Here is a 20863-nt window from a genome sequence, read left to right as displayed (position 1 = left end):
TAAGTCCACTGGTCCCACCTGTGAGAGGCTATTGTTGACACAGTGACATTTTCTAGGGCTTTCAGTCTAGGATTTCATCCCTGCATTTCCAGAGTGAATGGTTCATTGGCAGTAAGAAAGCAGAAGGATGGTCTTTATCGCTGGAGCATGAACAGCACTGCTTCTTCCTGTCATTCCTACCCTTCCTGTTGCAGTGTGGTACCTGCAGAGCACAAATGTGTGTGGTCCACTGTTCACTTTGTCAAGAGGAAAATATTTGTGCTGTGTACTAACAAACAGGCTCTTCGTTGTCCCTGTGTTTTAGTTAGATGTTGTGTCTTGGCTGGAATGAGCCCAGATGTTAGACCAGCTTGTGCTGAGTGATAAAACCATCACCCTCTGCCCTTGCCATGGGGTCACAGACTGCAGCAGCTTCTAGCCAGTGGCAAGCCACGACCTTTGCACAGGTCTAATTCATACAAAGAGTGAAGTTTTAAAGCCCCGTTTGGAAGATTGACCAACTGGATGGGTTTTGGACCAAGAATTCATTGAACTTCAGGAAAATACATCATTCACAGGATGATTGGAGACTGGAGCAGACTTAACTCTTTTTTCTGTGCAAGCCCAGTGATGCTTTGTTATAGGTCTGTGATATTTGGTAAGATACAAAAGTTTGAGGAAATTAGTGCTGGAAATATCAGTAGAGAAAAGAAGGGAGCACAGAACCCACTCTGTTGCCCACTAAAACAAACACTCTATTGTCTGCTGTGGAAGAAATAAACACTTTGACTCTGTGTGTTTCCAGATTTGATGAGCCTTTCAGGACCAAAAGTCATGTACCACTTGCTTGGCTTTGTCCCCAGTCAAAGAGGGTCATTATCAAGTACTGGAATCATATTACTCTTCTGTGCAGTACATAGTGGCTAGTTACTTCTCCACAGCTCATCTTCTGTTCTCCACGTGTCCTCCATCTGCATTTTTTCTTTGCTGCTGGAAGAGCAAGATAATCATAAGTGTTAAGGGATGAGGTAACAGCACTAAAATTGTCCCCAGAACAAAGATGGGCTGTTTGAAAAGGAATGGCTATAGGCAGTTTTTTCTGTTCAGTTAGATGTATATATATACAGTTACTTCAAATCATTCAGAGTTGCTACAATTTTGGGGACCAAGGGGGATGAAAATAGCCGGCTACAGTACAACTTAGTATTGGTCTTCTGGGTGCTCTGGAGACTCAGTCTTGCTTTTCTCATCTATGGAAATATCTACAACTTGGCTGACAGAAGCAGGTACTTAGTGTATCTTTGTTGTTACATCTGTGTTGGTGAGAGAAAGCAGTAACAAGCCACTCTATGCCACTTGGCAAAAGAAAAGTAGATTAAGACATTATGTGCAACTTCAGGGGACTTCTGAGAAGTTGGCTCATGATCTCAGCTTCAAAGGAAAAAAAGCTCCAGTCCAGAAGCCAGCAGCTCTAAACCTGCTGTGTATTGCACACTGTCTTTGTAAGGTCCACAGTTTTGCTCAGAAAAATGTCACAGGCTACCCTCTAGTTAAGCTGCTGCAATGCAGGTGAGGGAAAGAAAAACCAACTGGCTTCAATGTGGCCAGACAAAGTGGGTGAATTAACTCTATGATCATTCATGACCAGCACATTTGAAACTTAGTGTCTTTAAAGGTTAAGAAGTGCTTTGACCTGCAGTAACATCTTTGAACAAAGAGGGAACTTTCTACTCAAGAACAAAGCAGGCTTTATGACATAGTTTATCATTAAAGGCACTGTGGGTCAAATCTTGGACATGCACACTGAAGACAGCATGCACCATGTCTACTACAGAGCCTGTGAACCAATGCCAACAATTTGTCCAGAGATTTATTTTTAACTGTTTTACTTAATCCCCTTGATACTTCACAGCATGGCATTTCAGCAAGTAAAAGTAAGGGCCAAATCAAATGCAGGTACAGCAGTAACTGAGAGGCAGGGTTTGGCTCATATAATGGGACCTGGGCTCCGTTGGTTGCAGCATTCTGTGATTTATGGAGGGGCAGCTTCTTAATATGATTAGATCAGTATAATTGGGGTAAAAAGGACTTGCAGCTGTGTGCAAACACCAAGGGCTTGAATACAAAACCAGGAGGTTTTGCCACTCAAGTATCTGGGCAGTAGAGTGGCTATAGTTTCTTGAACTGTCATAACCCAGGAGACTCAGGCTAGGATCCACCTGCTTGTTCCTGCCCCTGTGCATTCCTGTTTGTTGTCCCCTCTGTGAGATGATGAAGTAAATTACATCATGGAATTGATCCAGATTAAAAGTGACTGACCTGATTGTGTGCTTACACAAACACTTGTGCTGAAATGTGAAAGGGATGGTGCTACACTGAGAACCCAGTGGCCAGGGTTTGTGTGTGTGGGCTGAGACTTTGATGTCAACACCTGCTTCTGCCAGCCTGAAGTGTGTGCACATCTGCAGCCTGAGGAAAACTGTAAGTTTTCTAGGTAATTCATAACAGAACACTATTTACTAGCAAATTACAGACAAAGCAAAGTTTTAAAAAGGAAAATAAGGTGTGTGCATGGTGAAATGCATGAGCTCTAAATGTCACAGCACTGTTAAACAAGGTTTTTTTTCTAAAAAAGGCGAAAAATAAAGTCTTACCTGCTCATCAGTTCCATCCAGAACAGCTTGAGCATTGCCCAAAGTACAATAATAGCAGAAAATTTTAATTTCGAGTCCTTCTTTGTCTTAACTGTACTAAGTTTCCTAGCTCTGCCACTGACCCTTTGTATGACTTCGCTTTAGCTTTCTGTGTAGGGTGAGAGCACCAGCACATAGAGGCATGGTAGGGAGCTTGAGGTGTGTCTCCTTATTCTTTCTTATGTAAGAACCCATTTGAGATGGGCTGTTTAGATCAAACTCCAGCAGAATATATGGGAGTGATCAAGGGCACCAAGGCAAAAGGATCAGCTTTTCTTCTTGACTGAGCATTCACTCTACTGAAAGCAGCAAACATTTAAAAAAAAAAAAATCAGTTTCCCTTTTCTGGGACCCATGCCTTAATTTTCACTGATTCTCTGAAGCCTTTTGGCCAACAATAAGTAGTACTGAGCACAGGGCATCTTGTACAATCTGCTTGTGGACGTATCTTCGCTTTTTGAGGTTTGCCTTACACTGGCTGTAGTCAGTGAGACTGGAGAAGCTCATTTGAGAACAGCAGCAAAACAGTACCTCTGATTACTTGCACACAAATCTCCTTTTTTGGCTTTCTCCCTGTGCTAGGCCAGCAGTTGTCCCATGGAAGAACCGCACAGTTTGGGAAACGTTACAGGCATCCCTGTTTAGCAAGAGCAATAGCAGTAAGTCAGAGGTGTTCCTGGTACAGGACTGGTACTGTGATGGGTGGAGACTGTCTTATATCATAGAAATATCTGTCTATGGGACAGCTTTTCCTCTGCAAATCTCCCCAGTTTTGGAAAGTATTTGGGGGGAAGGTTAAATGACAAAGGAAATCCAGATTTGTCTCTGTGGGATTTCATCTCTGCAACACTGCCTAAGAAGGGCTTTGCACACTCACTTCCAGTGGTGTGGGTCTATAATAAGCTATAAATATGTTGTCACTTCTGTCGTGTAGTGCTCGTTGAAAGAGTGTGGGTGAGTGTATAAAAACCCGATTGTTTTTTCTCCCTTCGTAATATAGGTGGTATTTTGTCATATGGTTAGCATGAGCCAAGCATTGAACAATTAAATGCATTTCAGTTGGAAAATGGCTTTAGAAAAGGTCTCTCAATTTAAATACAGGCTGCAACTGAACTTGTGGCTTTCTTTGCTCTTTTGAAAGTGTTTTCAGTCAAGCATAATAGTATCATGCTTTTAAGCAATTGTACTTTGGGGCTTCCACTCCCAGGAAAGAAAAGTAGAAGGCTAAAGCATGTGAATTTTATTTTTATTTTTTTTCTGCAAAATTCAGTGTAAAGGTTCTGTTAAGATCAGGATAAAGCTGTAATAACTATTCCAAAGCAAACATGACAGAGTGGTCTAGCTATATGATGCACAGTGGCTGAATTCCATTATGACCTCCCAACATTTCAAACACCTGCGTTCTCGTGCATGTTAAAGAAATGGAGTTGTCCATCCCTTCTAGCAGGAGCTGACAGTTGGACGTATTCAAGGCTGGTCTTGACTGTGCAGTCAATGCTAGTCATCTCAAATACTTATCTCTACTTCAAGTCTTGTAGCATGCACACACAAGCACACAAGAGTCCACTCAGTGCAATCTGTACTTCAAGAGTATTATGATATTTGCTGCCTCAAAAGACAAGTCTAGGTGAAGGCATGACTTGCCAGCCACTAACACTAATTGTACAAGGCAGGTCTGTTCAAAAACCACTAGAACTCTTTCCACAGCATGCCTAGAAAGGACAGGTGATGGTTTTGTGGCTTTCACTGGAAAATAAGTTCTTGTCTCCTGCATCCCAAGACGTAGTGTAGACACCTACTAAACACACTCTCGCAGTGGGACTAATCTTACTGAAGGATGCCCAGAATCTCAGGGTCTTCATAGAAATTTAATTAACTGCTTTACCTAATGAGCCACTGCAAAGAGTTATTTTCCAGGGAAATTCATGACATGCTCATCTGTTCGAAGAAGACTGGCCACTTGTGATTGATTTTTGTCATTGTCTCTGGAGATAAGACTTGTGAGAAGCTTTCTGAGTGGGCCTTAGAGTGCAAAGGTTGGTGGTAAAGAAATCATAATTCCCTCCACTGTAAATGGCATCATGGCAAGTTCTGTTGAGAAATGAACTTGGAGTGCTGTGAATTTCTTAGGGAAGAAAGGTCAGGGTGATGGGGTGTGAATGGATAGGTGGGTTCTCATCACATTTCAGGGTGAGATTTGCAAGTTGAATCATTTTAATGGGTCAGACCAAAGTCCTTTTCAGCTTAGTTTCCCCTGAGCTAGTCCAGCAGTGGCCTGTAATGGAGGCATCTGAAAGCATGCAGCCATGGGGCAAGTATGTAGTAACACTTCTGCAATGTAATGTCCTGTTCTTCAGTAGCTTGCAACTCAGACTTTCTCAGCTGCTGCTGGGATCTTGGTGTTTGGTAGCACCTGGTAAACTTTCTTTAATGAAGTCTTCTAATTTCTCAAACCCACATGAACTTTTAGTACCTTCAGCATTGCACAGTATCTACTGAATTTCTCCCTTTTGACTAAGCTTGTGTGTGCAGTAGCTCCGTTGGTTTGTTTTAAACACCTTTTCACTGGAAGCCCTCTAGTCCTGTATGGCGAGGCACAGTGAGCAATCATCTCCTGTTCCCATTCTCCATCCCACTTGTAATTCTACAGATCTCCGTCATAACTTCTATTTGTCATTACAGGTCCCATTGCAAGAACTGTGGTGTATTGTTCTTCCTTCAGGAGTTGTTCTTATCTCGAGTCATACTTGTGGTCTTTTTCTGTATTTGTGTTCCTCCAGAGATGGAGGACCCATAATTGCACATAATACTTGAGAACCAGGATTGTACTGTGCATTTATATTGATGTTAATATGTCTTAATCACTGTAGTGCTAAGATCTCCCTTTCTGAGCAGCAGCAGCTAGTTCAGAGCCGTCAAAGGGTATCTTAAGGTAGCACTGTCTTCTCCCTATGTACTTTGCAGCACTGAATTGGTCTGGCACTTTGTAACAGTGTGTCAGCATGAGGCCTTTCACTAATCCTTTGCAATTGGCTTTTGACTCTTCACTGTTCTGAACCACTTAGTATCATAAGAAAACTCTTCGTTATTCACCCTGTCCCTGAATCACCTCTGAATACAGTGAACAACACAAATCTGTGTAGAGCTTGATTAGGTGTATGGAGCTGAACAAGCACATCTACTGTTACACATGCACCTAGAACTTTCTACCTCATCTTGTTGCTCAAGTGGTAGTGCAGCTACATAGCTTTGATATTTGGTGACTATACTTCTTTAAATATGTCTTGAAGGTCTTAGCCTGTGGGGGGGTTGAATTGCTTTTCTTTTAGGCTTAATGATGTATTTTGATTTATCGAACCTGAAGGACTGTTGTCTAGTGGAAATCCATAGAGGTTAGAGAGACCATCCCTGAATTTGCAACTGGCTTTGGAGCAGGCACTAACTGTGCACTCAGAAAAGTTCGCTGGGTTTTAAATGCCCCAGCAGATCCATGGAACAGTGCCCACTTACACCAGCTGGCCCTGACCAGGTCTTGTCACCTTCCACCAAATCAACTATGACAAGTGAAAGCCTTTAGACTTTCCTGGAGTAGTTTCTGGAAGAAAAGATATAAAAATTAAAAGCTTCAGCCCAAGAGATGTGTGCTGAAGTCAAGGGCCTTGGCTGTTCCTCTGTGTGTCACAATGCTGTAACTTTAGCGTGCTTTCAAATGCTGCAACATGTAGCTGCTAGCATGAAATCTTAAGAAATTATTTTAATCTTGATTCTTTTGAAACACAGATTATGTCCAAATGTTTCCCATGCAAGATAATCCAGATATATGAACAAAAGGGGAAAAAGAACCCCACAAACCAAAACCCAGGTGCCGCAGTTACATATAGAGCAACTGGAAACAAGTAGTTGTCTTCAGTATGACTTCCTGCTACAGCAAAGTTTCCTGAAAGCTGTGACTTCCAATTCTGGAAACCTGACAGTCTTTCTTTAGTGATGATGGTGACTGTCAGCTGTTTCCTAGAAGCTGGATGTTTTAAAATATGTCCTAGGTTTAGATAAAAAACATTAAGGCCTGATGGGGAGGGCTTGAGCAATGACGATGGTGTACACTGCAGCAGGAGTTCTGTGTATCTGAGCTGGAGTCCCACTACAAGCTTGTGTCTACCAGCTGGTCTTTGCCACCCTTGGATAGACTTTGCATCCCCTTCTTAGCACTGGCTTGCAGGATTTCAGGTCTGTCAGCATGCTGTACTGTAGGCTGTGCTTGTTTTGTGACCTGTAATACAAGCTGTCCTTTGGAATGCAAGTGTATGTGCATGCATTTTTAGTGTTTTACTGGGGTGGTTCTGGTTATGGCATCTGTGTACCTAACCTGTGAGGAAGGAAAGGGATGTTGCCATTGTATTGTGGGGTGCTGAAGCCCAGGGTATTTTAAGCTCAAGGCTGTGCAGAAAGCTAGCTCTGTCTTCTCTGTCAAGCACTTTGCCATGTAAACAGTCCTTACTACTCTTCTTTACAATAACATTTAAAAGAGTTTAATTTCTTTGGTTTTGTGCCTTACGGTGACTTTGAGTTTCCTTTTGTTTTTTTCTGCAGACACAGCTTTCTTTCAATTCCTCCTTGCGGGATCTATCAGAAACTGTGGATGCTTTGAGGGAAAGCATTGGGAAACTTGTTAAAGAGGTAAGGAGCACCTTCATGTCAGGAGAACCTGTCACAGCGGTTGCTGTCTTAGCCTGCAGTTGAGTACAAGAATCACAGAATGGTTTGGGTTGGAAGGGACCCTGGCTTGTTTTGAAACTTGCCCTCATCCTACAGCCATTCTTACTGTGTCAGCAGCGGCAGCACACAATTTGTGACCCCTTGACACTTCAAGTTAGAAACGCCATAGGAGTTGATCAAATGCACAGTTAAAGGTTGGGCCCTCATGTGAGGAGCAGGAATTTAGATGTTTTCTGTGGGGCTGTACTTCTGAGCAGTAGCACAACTGTTGGGCTCGCAGTACATCTGCTGCCTAGCAGTGCCTTGCAAACAGCATGTGGAGGTTTGCCTCCTTCCTATTTTTTTCACTCAGTTGCCAGCTGTGTCAGCACTGTTGCTTGGTTATATCTACTGGTTTGTGGGTGCTGTGACAGTATGGCACATGGAAATGTGGCTGTTCTAATCTAAATAAGTAGCTCTAAGTTACCGCTTGCTAACTAATTTTTTGGGGCAGAAATTGTTTTCTGGTCCTTGTGGTGCACTCAGTCCAATGGCATCACAAGACTGGCTGGGAAAGGCTCTGGCAAAATATTAATAGAAATGTGCAGGGGCAAAGTGACATTATAGAGGCTACAAGTACTTGTTTTTGCAGGTAAAGTGATGGACTAAAAGAAAAGCCCTGCATGCCTAGCATGAGTCAGAAGCCCAAAACTGGGGGTGGGGTGGGGGGTGAGCCAGAAACTTCTCTTAGTTGCTTTTTGGCTAGCTCTGACTTTGAAGTGCTGCTAGTAGGCAAAAACATTCTTTCCCTGAAGCAGAAATTGCAGCCATCTAAACTAAACAATGCTGCTGCCGCCTCCTCCCCTTTGCTAGTCTTCCGTCTTTGCATCAGACCAAGAGAGCTCAGAGCTGTGAACGGTAGTAACCTCGGAGAGCATGCATAAGAGCGGGTCACTTCAGGTTAGCGCGCACTCCACTCCCACGGAGGGGCAGCTGCTGGTAGCTAGCACCATGCCAGCCAACAATTCCTGGCACGCATCCCTCCCCGAGTCCCACAACCTGCTGCCAGGTCTCCTTTGCAGTGAAATTAAGATTATTCCAGGATCAGCTTCAGTTAAGACCATAGCAGAGCTCTTGCTGCTAGCAGGGAGGTTGATTACAGCTGTTTCCCGTTACGTCACTTAAGCTTGCCTTTTTTTCTTGTCTGGGATAAAAATAATTGAAACCATGTGATATTCAGTTTGCTGATGTGGCCGAAAATGTCCCAGGGTAATGTGCCTTTTGCTTGGCAGCTGTTTTGGGCAGAACTACCTTTTATTCTGCCCTATTGCTGTGCAAACAAAGGCAGCTTTTTCCTCTGTGTACAGAATGAGCTGCTCCAGATGGCTTGACCGAAAGTTACTTCTTATTGTCTGGCAGGCTGATTCCTGTATGAAAAGGAGGGACTTGCTGCCTTGTTTCGAAGGGCAGCAGCCTGAGGGGGTGGAGAGAACTATTGTTTGTGCCATGTCTAGGAGCCTTTCTAGCAAGGAATTTTAATTAGAGAATGGTCTGAACAAAATATTTGTCTCTGAGTGTGGGGATTGATTGGATCTGTGACCCTGGGCTCTTGAAAATCAACCTAGGAGGGCAGATTAAACACTGAGAGCAAGAGCAACTTTTAAGAAACACTTAAGAGAGCCAGGTCTGATGTCTGGGAGAAGAAATTGCTCAGTAACTAGTCACACATGGCATACTTCCAGTGGTGTGAACAGAGCAGCTCTGCATGTCAATTGTAAAGATACTGGTGCCAAAGATGAAACAAAGCTCCTTGCTCAAACTGTTTCAAAATTGCGTTGTAAAAATGTATTTGCTAATGCAGTCCCTCTGCAAGATGATTAACACCTCACATGTTCATGGGAATTAGCTGCACTTCCTATTTGTGTACCTTTGCTCATGCTAGGGATTTTATTGTACTTTAGCTAAAGCAGTTGACTTTTTGCTGAGCAAAAAACAGCTGTGGTACCTAAGGTACCAAAAACTCCCCAAGGGGTCCTTTTGAACTGGACGTTCAGACAGTCACACTTGAAATGCAGCCTTGGCCTTCTGGGTGAGGAATCGTCAAATCCAAAAATCCACATGAGCCCATGTAACAACAGAAGCTGTTGTGTGACTTTTTTTTTTTTTATTCATGTCCCATGATGCTAGTGTCCTGTCAGCCACACCGAACCTTTGGAGCCAGATTGAGTGGTACCAGGGTGCAGATGAAGGCAGCAGTAAGGAAATGAAAGTACACTCGAAGCAGGACACTCTGGACATACATACTGAATCCCCAGGCTTTGGTTGTTCTCACAGCTGCCTTCCATCATATCAGTGTTATGTGTTCTCAGGCAGCTAAAAATAGAGGCTCCCTGTGTATGTGACACATCATAGCTGTTTAGCTCAAGAATTTTTGTCCAGATGTTGGCACATCTGAAGCATGCACAGTGCTATGGATGAACGGTCAGGTTTGCCTGCCAGAGGCTCAGGCCTTACCTGATTCTCACCCTGCTTTCCTTGGGTGGATTTGGATTTAATTGTTCCAGCATACTGTCATTTTTTGCGTTCTTGCTGGCTGGCCTTGTCAGCTGTCCTACACTTTGATCATCTGCATTTTATTTAAACAAAGGTGACAAAAGCAATAGATGGTGAGCAAAACCAACAGACGGTCTCTGACACTCTTATTGTCTCTGAAAACAGGGCAGTTGAGCCAGAGCTTCTAAAGTTGTTCCTGAGATGCAGCTGATGAGCGGTTGCAGTTATGTGTCTCAGCAGGTCTGCTTGCCCTTATTAGTGCATTTTGGTGCTCTGGGCAGCACAGCAAGAACATCCAAGTTAGCATCACCTGATACTCAGTAGCAGTCAAGAAATCAAATCAAATGCTAGAAAATATTTAAACGAGGATAGAGAACCAGCTGTAAGATGGTTATCTATCTATGATACCATGACACTATATAACGCTGTTGATTGCCTTCCTGTTCAATAAGGAATACAGATCTAGGCCCTTCCTCTCCAAAAATGGGATAGTGGAACTGGAAGAAGTTCAGAGAACTGCAATTAGGACATTTAGAAGTAGAATGTCCGACGTACAAGGAACAAGGGAGCAGGCTGGGACTTGTCAACCTACAAGAGAGATGAGTTGGGGATATGGCAGAGGTCTATGGAGTTGAATGGCCCAGAATAAAAAAGAGAGACTGAATGTTCATGGTCTCTGCCAGTGCAAAAAACAGGGCACCAAATGGAGTTTACCATAGCCAAGTTAAGGAGAGGAGATTATTTCCAGTGATGTGTTGAATGTTAAACACTTGTAGATGTTCAAAACTCTAGGAGTTTACCATGGAAAAAAATCACTGAGGGTTAGGAACTAAAGTTCCCTGAACTGAAAATAAATGGAAGCTGGAAGGTTACTTGGGAAACATCCTACATTCTTGCCTTTACTTTATTTTTTTTCCTAGTATTCACTTACTCTCACCATCACAGAGTTTACTGAGATAAACAGACTTCTGCCCGTACAGACTCACCTCTGCTGATGTTATTGCATCTCCAGATAGGGACTCTGAGAGCAATGCTAGCCTGTAGCGTGAAACCAGTGCTCATGAGGGTGCATTGCTTTTTCTGTTGTGGTGAGCTTGGCCATGCCTCTGAGTATGGCAACATCAATGCAGTGTCTCAGGCTGAGCACCTGGTGCTTTTGTTGATGGCATATTGCAGGTAGATGCTTATGCCGGACAAATGAGTCTGGAGGTACCAATCATCCTGGCCAGCTGTACATTGTCACCTCAAGCCTGGTGTCAGGCCAACCTGGCAGTAGAAGGCTTCTTGCTGTGGCTGGCTGCGTGCACAGCTCATGCTGTGATCAGGCTCTAGGCTGCAGCTGGGCATGTTTTCCAGGGTTTTCTGGGAATGTTGTTGACAGTGGGGAAGGGAGGTGCTGGGGCAGGGACAAGCAATACTGATCTAGGAGGTCAGACTGGCTGCCTGGTGTAAATCAGTGGAAGCTTGGTGACCTTGGTGGACTTGTGCCAGGTGACACTGCTGTGGCCTGCAGCTTGTATCCCATGAGCAGCGCTCAATTTGTGCTGCCTCTTACTCCCTCATCTGACTCAATGCACCTCACTCCACTCAGGATGAGGGGGGCACCACTGGAATGTGAGCCATTGTGCAACTGGGAGGACAAGTGGCTTCCACGAGAGAGGGCAGGGAGCACTGGAACCACCCATAGCATGGAGGGAGAAAACTTAAGGCTAAAGAGCTTGGCAAGGGCACATTCATTGTGCATGCACAGAAGAGACTTCCTCTATGTTCTCTCGCTGTGGTGGGGGGAAATGTGTTTTCCCTGGTCTTTACTGTTGATGTTGCATTCAAAGGGATTCTCAGCTGTTCAAAAACAGGTGTGCAATTTGAAGGAGAGTGGCAAGATCTCCTTTTACTAATTTTGTTCCTATCTCTACTTCTACTCTTTTCTCCCACCTCCCCCTTCAGTTGCTGAGCATGAGGAGCTGGAGTGACATGAGGCAAGAGGTGATGTTCCTGACCAATGTGAATGCCTCAAACTCCTCTACGCAGATCTACCAGGCTGTGTCACGAATTGTGTGTGGCCATCCTGAGGGTGGAGGGCTCAAAATTAAATCCCTCAACTGGTATGAGGATAACAATTACAAAGCACTGTTTGGAGGCAACAGCACTGAAGATGATGTAGCTAACTTCTATGATAACTCCACAAGTAAGTGTAACCTTGGCATGGCCTAAGGTCCCATCTACTTCATGGTTGTCATTGCTAGCATTTCCCAGACTTTCACAGATGGAAGCAGATGGTCCTGAGGGACAGCACACCTTCTGCTGTTTCAGAAGGACATGCACGTTCCACCTCCTGCATGTGCACTTAAGGCCAGTGAGGATATCAGCATGCAAGGAATTCCTGGGGGCCTTGTGTAGAGTCCACAGAAGGCTGTGCAGTGGACCTCCTTCATGCAGAGAGGGAGTACAGTCATGTGCAGCCCTTGGAGGTCTGGCCTTTTCTGAACAAATTTGGCTGTTGCCATGCAGCAGCATGGTGGGAGCAGCGCAAAACTAGCGGCATGGCTCTTAAGGTTGGAGGCTGTCTGGGTGCTCCATGTTTGCTGGGCAGACCATGGAGGCTTGAACTGAAAGGGGCTTTTTGTGGAGCTTTGCAGTAGAGGAGGGTTTTTGCTGGCTGATTAGTGCTGTACTTCCAGCTGTGACTGTCCTTGAAACCCACACAAGTAGGGCATGTCTTCTGCAGTTGTCAATGTGCTGTTTAGGTGATCACACTTGTCCTGTCCTCCCCAGCACCCTACTGCAATGAGCTGATGAAGAACCTGGAATCCAGCCCGCTTTCCAGGATTATTTGGAGGGCTCTGAGACCCTTGCTGATTGGGAAGATCTTGTACACTCCAGACACACCAGCCATAAGGAATGTCATGACTGAGGTAACTCTAGCCCTGTCCTCTGATGTGTAGAATGAGGTATGTCCTCCGGCTGTGCAGCTTAGCAGCTCTAGTTAAACTGGGCCCAAACACGAGCCTAGAAAGGATTGCCTGCACAGCACAGGCCCCCTAGTCTCTCACCTCCCTCACCTCCCACGCACGTGCTATTGAAGGCTCAATGAGAAAAGGTCAGGCTAAACTCTTTTTCTAGACTTGGCTAGAAGCTTTCCTGGTGATGCCGTTTGATGATCCACAGGCTTTGCATCTCTGATGTGGTACACAGGAGTGGGGAAGACCTTGATAAGCTTTTAAGTGCCCTTAATTTTCTCCATTACAGGCTGGTCAGCCTTAATTTCTGATTGTGATTTACCGTATGTGCTCTCTAATTCCCCAAGTTCCCTCAGTAAGACTCTTCTGGCACATGGGGAGGGGCTGCTTCTGTATACCCTTCATCTCAGGGGCAGTCGTTCTCCACTAAGCCTTGAAAAGCAGTGCTCAGCCATAGGCATCCATGTTCCCTGTGTTTTCCTTTCAAGTGCACTTGATTTTCCCTGCCCCGGTCCTTGCAGAAGCTGAGCTGCTGTCTGAATATGAGCAACACTCAGTAGTTTGCTTGACAGGCCAATGTACCCTCTCAGCCTGTAGTGGATCTCTGCCAGCTTTTGGAAATAACCTTCCTCTCCTCTTTGCTGTCAGGTGAACAGGACGTTCCAGGAGCTGGGTGTGTTTCGTGACCTTGGAGGCATGTGGGAGGAGATAAGCCCGAAGATTTGGAGATTTATGGAAAGTAGTCAGGAAATGGACCTCATTCGGGTCAGTATGATGTCCTTGCCAGAATCACCACTGTTATCTTCTGCAATAAGTGATGAAATACTTTAGATGGTGCTTCAGTGCTGAGCTGGGCAGACAAATCATATGGATGGGACCCCTTCTTGAAACACAAAAAACTGTGGTTATACCAATCTTGCATTATGCTTGGCATTTCTTCCTCCATGTAACAACCTGCTGCAAACAGGAGCAGTGCATGTTTAACACCTGTTTCTAATCTGCCTCTGTAGGAAACGAACTGTTCCTTCCACAGTGTTGCCCTAATGCAGTATGAATATTTGGCTTGGTACTTCTGTAAACTGGGGACCTGTGGGGGGGATGTCATGTTTAGCTCCCTGTGCTGTGTACTTCTCCACAACATAGTTGTCGTGATGGCAGCAAAGCAAGTGGTCATATACCTAGACTGGGTCATGGAAGGTGCCAGATGGCCTTGGATGTCGTTGGGTACAGTAGGAACTGAATGACTGTCACGCTAGAGCTGAAACTAGATGCCTGGCAGTAATCTGGCACAAATCTTGTAAAAACATAATTTGGAGTTGCATGGTATGCTTAATTTAGTAGTACTTGGGTGCTCATGGGAGAAGAGCAAACATCACCCTACGGCTGATTGCTTCGTAATGTGCCATGCATACTAGGCCATGAAGGGGCTGGGAGCCTTGTTTGGATTTGACATGCTTTCTGCTAGCTTGTTGGCTCCCTGGAGCATTGTGCCAGGTGTTAGACCTGCATTACTGCAGCATTACCTGCTTAAGTGGTTTAGTTCAGCGTTGCTTTCCCTCAGGTGCAACTCTGACAGGTGGATCTTTGCACCCTGTGCTGATGTCTTTGGAAGCACAGTGATGTAAACTAGGATTGTGCAACAGAGAAACAGTTGTAGGGTAGCTTCTTCTGCTGTCTCTGCAAGGCAGCTCGTTGAGTGTCGTACTGCAGCTGTTAACACAGAGACCTCCTCAGGCCTCTTAAGCCTTGAAGTTAATTTGTTTACCCCAATGTAATGCTGAACATTCTCTGACCTTCCCTGTTGTACTTCCCCATCAACATGACATACTAGAGGGTCAAAGGCATCATTATCATCATTCATGTGCCTCAGTTGGCTTTATGAAAGCTAATTCTATAGGTGTTGGCATCAGGGAGGTGAGAATCAGGGCTACCAACTGTAAATTGGACTGTTGCAGAGAGTGCAGACAGAAACTCAGGGTCTGGATATTGGTTTGCAGTAGCCTCCTTTTGAAAACTGGATGTTGCTGCCTTTATTTTAATTATTTTTTTACTGAGCCCTGGGGATTTTTCGTTTTGTATTTTATGCTTCTTGTTAACAGTGTTGGCTTTGGCAGTTAATTCTTGATTTTCCCAGCAGTCTGGTCTCTTCCTCTGTATTGGTACAGTAGCAGGGATTCATTTATTGTCACCTGTAGCAGCTCACACAAGCAGGAGTACTTCACTGTCAATGCCAAGGCAGCTCCCAGGCAGCATTCCATTCACTCTAGAGGTCTGGCATGGATCACTTGTAGGTGAACAGGCTGAGACAGAGTTGCCTGTTTGTGGCTGCTTTGAAGGGGGAGGACAGTTCGTTGCTGGCTGTTAAGTCGTTGAGGCTGCCATGCTGCTGGGTGGCAGGTCATCACCTCCCAGCTTTCTGGGTTGTGCAATCTGTTTGGCATATTGCTTCCTGCTGAAGGAGAGGAGCGTGCTTTGCTTGCCAGTCTCTGGCGCTTCCAGATTGATGTTAATGCAGCTGCTAACTTAAGGGAGGGCAACATGTGCCCCTAAAGTTAATGAGCTTTAATGTTGCTGCTGAACATGATGAGGCTGAGCCTCTTCCCTTGAGCCCCTTCCCTGCAGGCATGGTGCCCTTCCTGCTGGGCATGGTGGTATAAGCCAGCCTTGGGAGACCAAATGTGAAGATAGCACAGAGTAGCTGATCCCTGTTTGCTTGGATTTCCTTCTTGCATGTTCTCCTTTGCCAGCTTGCCTGCTTTGTTTTCCCAGTTCACAATGCTGTTTTCATAACTGTGTGACCTATTACTTTCTGGTTTGCTGGTAACAGCAGAGTATGGGAAAGCTCCTTGCCTCTCTGCTTCATTCTTTGCTCTGGCAGAAAATCCATTTTTCTGGTTTTATTTGTTAGGATTTTTAGTTTTCTTTCTTGTGCAGGCTTTTGTTTGGTTTTTTTTTTCTCTTCCTTTCTTCAGTTCAACTGTGTCTTTCACAGTTGCCACTCCCCTCCTGTCTGCCCTTATATTGACTGCCCAGAGGACTGGTTTCTGCTTCAATGGCAGGTGCTTCTACCTGGACTGCGCTTGTTTGGGGTGTTGTGGCATACACAGTGGGGCAGTAACCTGTCCTCAGAAAGCTAGCAGTTGAACGAGCTGCAGAAAGCACTGTCCCAGATAGGAGAAGAGGGAGGCAGGACATCTTGGCTGTGCAGGGCTGCCCTGATGGTGTAATAGCAAAATATGTAAGAAAAGCCACCCGGCCTCTGGTGCTGGTATTTCTGCTCACCACTGTGGCAGTTCAGCCTCCAGCCGTGCCCCGTGCCCTCTCCATCCCAGCCAGGAGCAGAGGTTTGTTCGGGAGAGGTGAGCAGAGCTCGGCAACCACCATCAGCCCAACGCATTTCTCCTGAACCCACGTAACCCTCTTCCCTGTTTTGCTGGTTGAAGAGCTGGTTTGTGTGCCCGGGGTGCGCAGCTGTGCGTAGCTCTCTGCTGCCCTCTCCTCGGGAGGGGGGTGGCAGGACACGGAGGCAGCCAGCCAGCCTGCAGAAGCAGACCCGATGGAGTCGCTATACCGAGGTCGGCACACCCTTTGCGGTGAGAGGGCTAAAAGCAAGGAGCACACCACGCTGATCTTCTCATATGGCAGGGGGCCTCTATCTGCAGCTTTTTAAAAGGCGTTTTCCCTGGTAGTACTTCATCATGATGAGAGGTGAAATCTAACATTAATTCTCAACAACTTTCTCCCTTGAAAACAAAATGTGCGCAGACGCTGCTGAAAGGCAAAGCTCTCTGGGACCTGCACTTGCCAGCTTCCAACTGGACAGTGGAGGATGTTGCCCATTTCCTATCAAACCAGCCGGAGGACTTTGAGACAGCAAATGGCTCAGTGTATACCTGGGTGGATGCCTTCAATGAGACAGATCAGGCGATCCGTACCATCTCCCGCTTCATGGAGGTGAGGTCCTGCTAGTGTGGGCAAGGAGCTGGTGGGGCGCCGCAGCTTGGTCTCCATTTCTGTGGTGGGGTGTTCCTGGAAAGGGGAGATGGAAGTTCCTCGGTCCGTTTTCTGTAAACAGCCAGGCTTTAGTAGGGCTGAGTGCACAGCATGTTAGAAAATACCATTTATTCAGGTGCCTGAATAAAGATGTAGGAACCCAGCTGTCAGCCTTTTCTTGAAGGTCTCACTCTGGCCACTGCATGTGGCTTCCCACCCAGCTGTTGCTGGGTGACTGAGAGCTGCTGCTTGCTTCGGCAGTGTAACCCCTCACATTTCAATTTGTGGCTTCAGCTGGGGACCGCTGTGAGGCTAGCAGCTGCTTTGAACAGAGGAAGACATAGTGAATAATGAAATTTGTTCTTGTTACTCGATCACCTTGGCAGATGAATGCGAACAGAAACAGGCCTTGGCCTGCCAGGGTCTCTCCATTGGTTTTTAGAGGCTTTGGATCAGACCTGATTTATTTGTAACAAAGAAAATAAGACTGTGGAAATGGATGCTTGGATGGGATCTCACAGCTAGTAATGCAGTGCTGTCTAACCACTTGTCCAGAAACTGCCTCTGCTGGGGTATTTCTCAGTGATACATGTTTGATTGGCAGGTGACCATCAAACAGGAACAAATGATGTCTCTAGCAGCTTGGCAGGCTACCATGAGCCATTGCAAAGTAGTTCAGTGCTGCAACCTTTCACTGGGCACAACATTGCCGTTGCAGAGTTCTCCCTTTTTGTCCCTCCCAAACGTAAGCAGAGGACTTTCTGATGTAGTAACTTGTCCCATAAACACTTCCAAATCTGTCTGTCTAGTGTGTCAACTTGGACAAACTGGAGCCTGTGGCCACAGAAGTCCGGCTTATAAACAGGTCCTTGGAGCTTCTGGATGAGAGGAGGTTCTGGGCTGGCATAGTCTTCACTGAAATAGCTCCTAATAGCATGGAGCTTCCTCAACATGTGAAATACAAGATACGCATGGACATTGATAATGTGGAAAGGACCAACAAGATCAAGGATGGGTGAGTCCTGACATCCTGCCTTATGAACAATTTCTTATGGAGGATGTGGTGATGAGGATTTCTAACGGAAAGGTCTTGTTCCGCTGGTGCAGGTACTGGGATCCTGGTCCCCGTGCTGACCCCTTTGAGGACATGCGCTACGTTTGGGGAGGCTTTGCCTACCTGCAGGATGTGGTGGAACAGGCCATCATCAGGGTGCAGACAGGCACGGAGAAGAAGACAGGAGTTTATGTGCAGCAGATGCCCTACCCATGTTATGTGGATGACATGTATGTATGCAGGCTGCTTCAAAAGTTCCCAGGATTGTGGCTTGGGAGACATGGGTTGTTGTCACTTCTCAGGCACGGTTTATATCCCTACTATCAGTTGTGGAGCAATCTCCTTAGTGTTCCTAATCCCTGGAATTAGTGCACCTGCACGGAGGATTTGGAATATATAATGACTTGCAGAGTCCTTCCCAGGAGGAGGGCTATATGTACAGGGCTCTCACACAGAGAATACGTTCTTGAGATGTGACTGTATCCCCAAACCTGGTATAGGCAAAAAAAAATATCACTGGGAAAAAAGCAGAGGCCTAGGCATGGGAGAGTGGAAAGAGGACAGATGAGAGCAGTCCCCAGGAAGGGCAGGTCTTTATACCCACTCTTTTACTGAGTGGCAGTTGCAACTCTAGGTCCCACTCAGCCTAGTGACATGCTCTAGACCCATCAGCCTCACTGCATGGTGAAACACTGATCCTGTGTCGCACACTGCATGTCATCTGCTTTATGCCATTCCAAGCCTTAGCCATCACCTTGCTCAGCTAGCCCTTGAGCAGTACCTGAAGTTGCAGTGACGTTTCTTACGCTGTTCTTTTGGTCCCTCTCCTTCCTTCTCAGATTTCTACGTGTCATGAGCCGCTCCATGCCTCTCTTCATGACTCTAGCCTGGATTTACTCAGTGGCTGTGATAATTAAGGGTATTGTGTATGAGAAGGAAGCCCGGCTGAAGGAGACTATGAGGATTATGGGACTTGACAATGGCATCCTTTGGCTAAGCTGGTTCATTAGCAGCCTCATCCCTCTCCTGATGAGTGCAGGCCTGCTGGTGCTGATCCTTAAGGTGAGTTTGGTCTGTGGCAGCAGAATCTAGAGCCCTGAGAGCCTGCTAAGTAGTGGTCTACCATGGCACACTGGGGAGGAGTTAGTGAGTGTGGGTTTACCAGCAACTTTTTGGGAACAGGGTTTTGGAACAAAACAGGGCTGAGTGGCTGCAAACAGCAGGAGGGGCTGTAGTAGGTTCAGCACTCCTGAGGAGGTGTCTCTAGTACTGGCCCACTTCTGGGAAGGCTGTTGTGCAAATTGCAGCAAGCCCAGCCTCCCTGAAGCAGCAGTTCTGCAGACCTGCTTGCACTATAGCCACCTTGGAGAGCCATTTCAAAGCCTGATGCACCTGTTGTTCTCCTTTCCAGATGGGGAATCTGCTGCCTTACAGTGACCCTAGTGTGGTGTTTGTTTTCCTCTCAATCTTCGGTGTTGTGACAATCCTCCAGTGCTTCCTCATCAGCACCTTGTTCTCCAGGGCCAACCTGGCAGCTGCCTGTGGGGGCATTGTCTATTTCACACTGTACCTGCCTTATGTGCTGTGTGTTGCCTGGCAGGACTACGTCAGCTTCTCACTCAAGATCTTTGCGGTGAGTCTTGAGGAAACTGTCCTGGGTACTGGGCTGCCACCAGTATGGTACTCAAGAGTTCCCTAGCTGTATACTGATAGCAAAGGGAGGAGGTGGCAATGGGAGAATTAATTTCCCATGTAAGAGGCTATCAGAGCTGGGCTTGGTGAAGAGATGGACTTCAGCCTACTAGGAGCTATTTGGGAGGGGTTTGTTGGCCTTGGTGGTAGAAGTAATTCAGACAGACTAAGCTGCCTTGATCTCTGTATGCTGTGATGCTGTACCACCTGATATGAAGGTGGTTTTGAAGGAATTGAAGACTGAAGGAACCAGCTGTCTTCTGCAGAGCACTTCTTACCTGTCTGGAGAGGGTTGCTGCTACTGATCTCTTCCCTCGCATAAAAGTCTAAAGAGCAAGTGAAAGGAAATAGGGAAACTAACGCTTCTGGGTGGTGGGCCAACAAAGATTTCGGGCCTTGCTTGCTTGCTGGAACCAAGACTGAGTCTGCCCTCTCTGCAAATAGTTGTGCTTCTTGGACCTTTGACTTTCCCTGTAAGGCTTCTGAAGCATGTCCCTTAGTCTTGTGCTAGAGCTGAGCTGCCCAGCTGGAGAGTAGTTGTGAAAAACTGAATGCATGTTCATGACTCCTGTTTGCAGAGCCTGCTGTCTCCGGTAGCCTTTGGCTTTGGTTGTGAGTACTTTGCACTGTTTGAGGAGCAGGGAGTTGGTGTGCAGTGGGACAACTTCTTTGAGAGCCCATTGGAAGAAGATGGCTTTAGCATCACCACATCTGCTGTCATGATGTTGTTTGACACCTTCCTATATGGGGTCATGACTTGGTACATTGAATCTGTCTTCCCAGGTGAGGTCTGCTTCTGAGGGAATATCGTGTCTTCACACATTTAAATAGATCCTTTCACCCTACTCATTTGCCAAGGTGCAAATTTGGCCCATTTTTAAGCAGAGTTGCAGAGGTTGTGGGGGAAACCACAGACCAGTATCACAGTAAGGTTGCCTGCTGCCCAGTGCAGACACTGTGCCCCATTGCAAGTGATGGCTGAGCTAGTCCCAGAAGCTTTGCTGTACTTCGGTGGTTCCCTCCTTTGAACTGCTTGCTAAGTCCATGAACCCTGCTGCAAAGAAGGAGTTGAGAGTATCAGTACCACATGTGGCTGCTTAACACCTTCCAGCACAGGGCTTTTAACCCTAAAGTGAAGTTTGGGACAAGAGTTAGCTTTTACCCCCAAAGTCTGACAGTGTCTTCACCAGGAAGGGTCTCCTCTTAGTCGTGCCTGACCTAGAGGCTTACTGGGGGTGGAGTAC

At 46.1% G+C, this 20863-nt stretch overlaps 1 protein-coding gene across 3 annotated transcripts in view; it reads left to right on the top strand.

Moving 5' to 3' along the window:
• ABCA1 (ATP binding cassette subfamily A member 1) overlaps positions 1-20863 on the top strand; it is a 99631-nt gene that overhangs the window by 51101 nt on the left and 27667 nt on the right. For all 3 annotated transcript variants that reach the window (XM_055790653.1, XM_055790651.1, XM_027777814.2), the window contains 10 exons: positions 7263-7349; positions 11868-12108; positions 12696-12835; positions 13529-13645; positions 16646-16834; positions 17683-17888; positions 17981-18157; positions 18767-18989; positions 19339-19560; positions 20198-20402. In XM_055790653.1, coding sequence (XP_055646628.1) covers positions 7263-7349; positions 11868-12108; positions 12696-12835; positions 13529-13645; positions 16646-16834; positions 17683-17888; positions 17981-18157; positions 18767-18989; positions 19339-19560; positions 20198-20402 — 1807 coding nt within the window. The remainder of the gene's footprint in view (positions 1-7262; positions 7350-11867; positions 12109-12695; positions 12836-13528; positions 13646-16645; positions 16835-17682; positions 17889-17980; positions 18158-18766; positions 18990-19338; positions 19561-20197; positions 20403-20863) is intronic.

This window comes from Falco peregrinus, chromosome Z (genome assembly GCF_023634155.1).
Source record: "Falco peregrinus isolate bFalPer1 chromosome Z, bFalPer1.pri, whole genome shotgun sequence".
In the NCBI taxonomy this organism is placed as follows: domain Eukaryota; kingdom Metazoa; phylum Chordata; class Aves; order Falconiformes; family Falconidae; genus Falco; species Falco peregrinus.
This window is presented reverse-complemented; position numbering and strand designations above follow the sequence as displayed.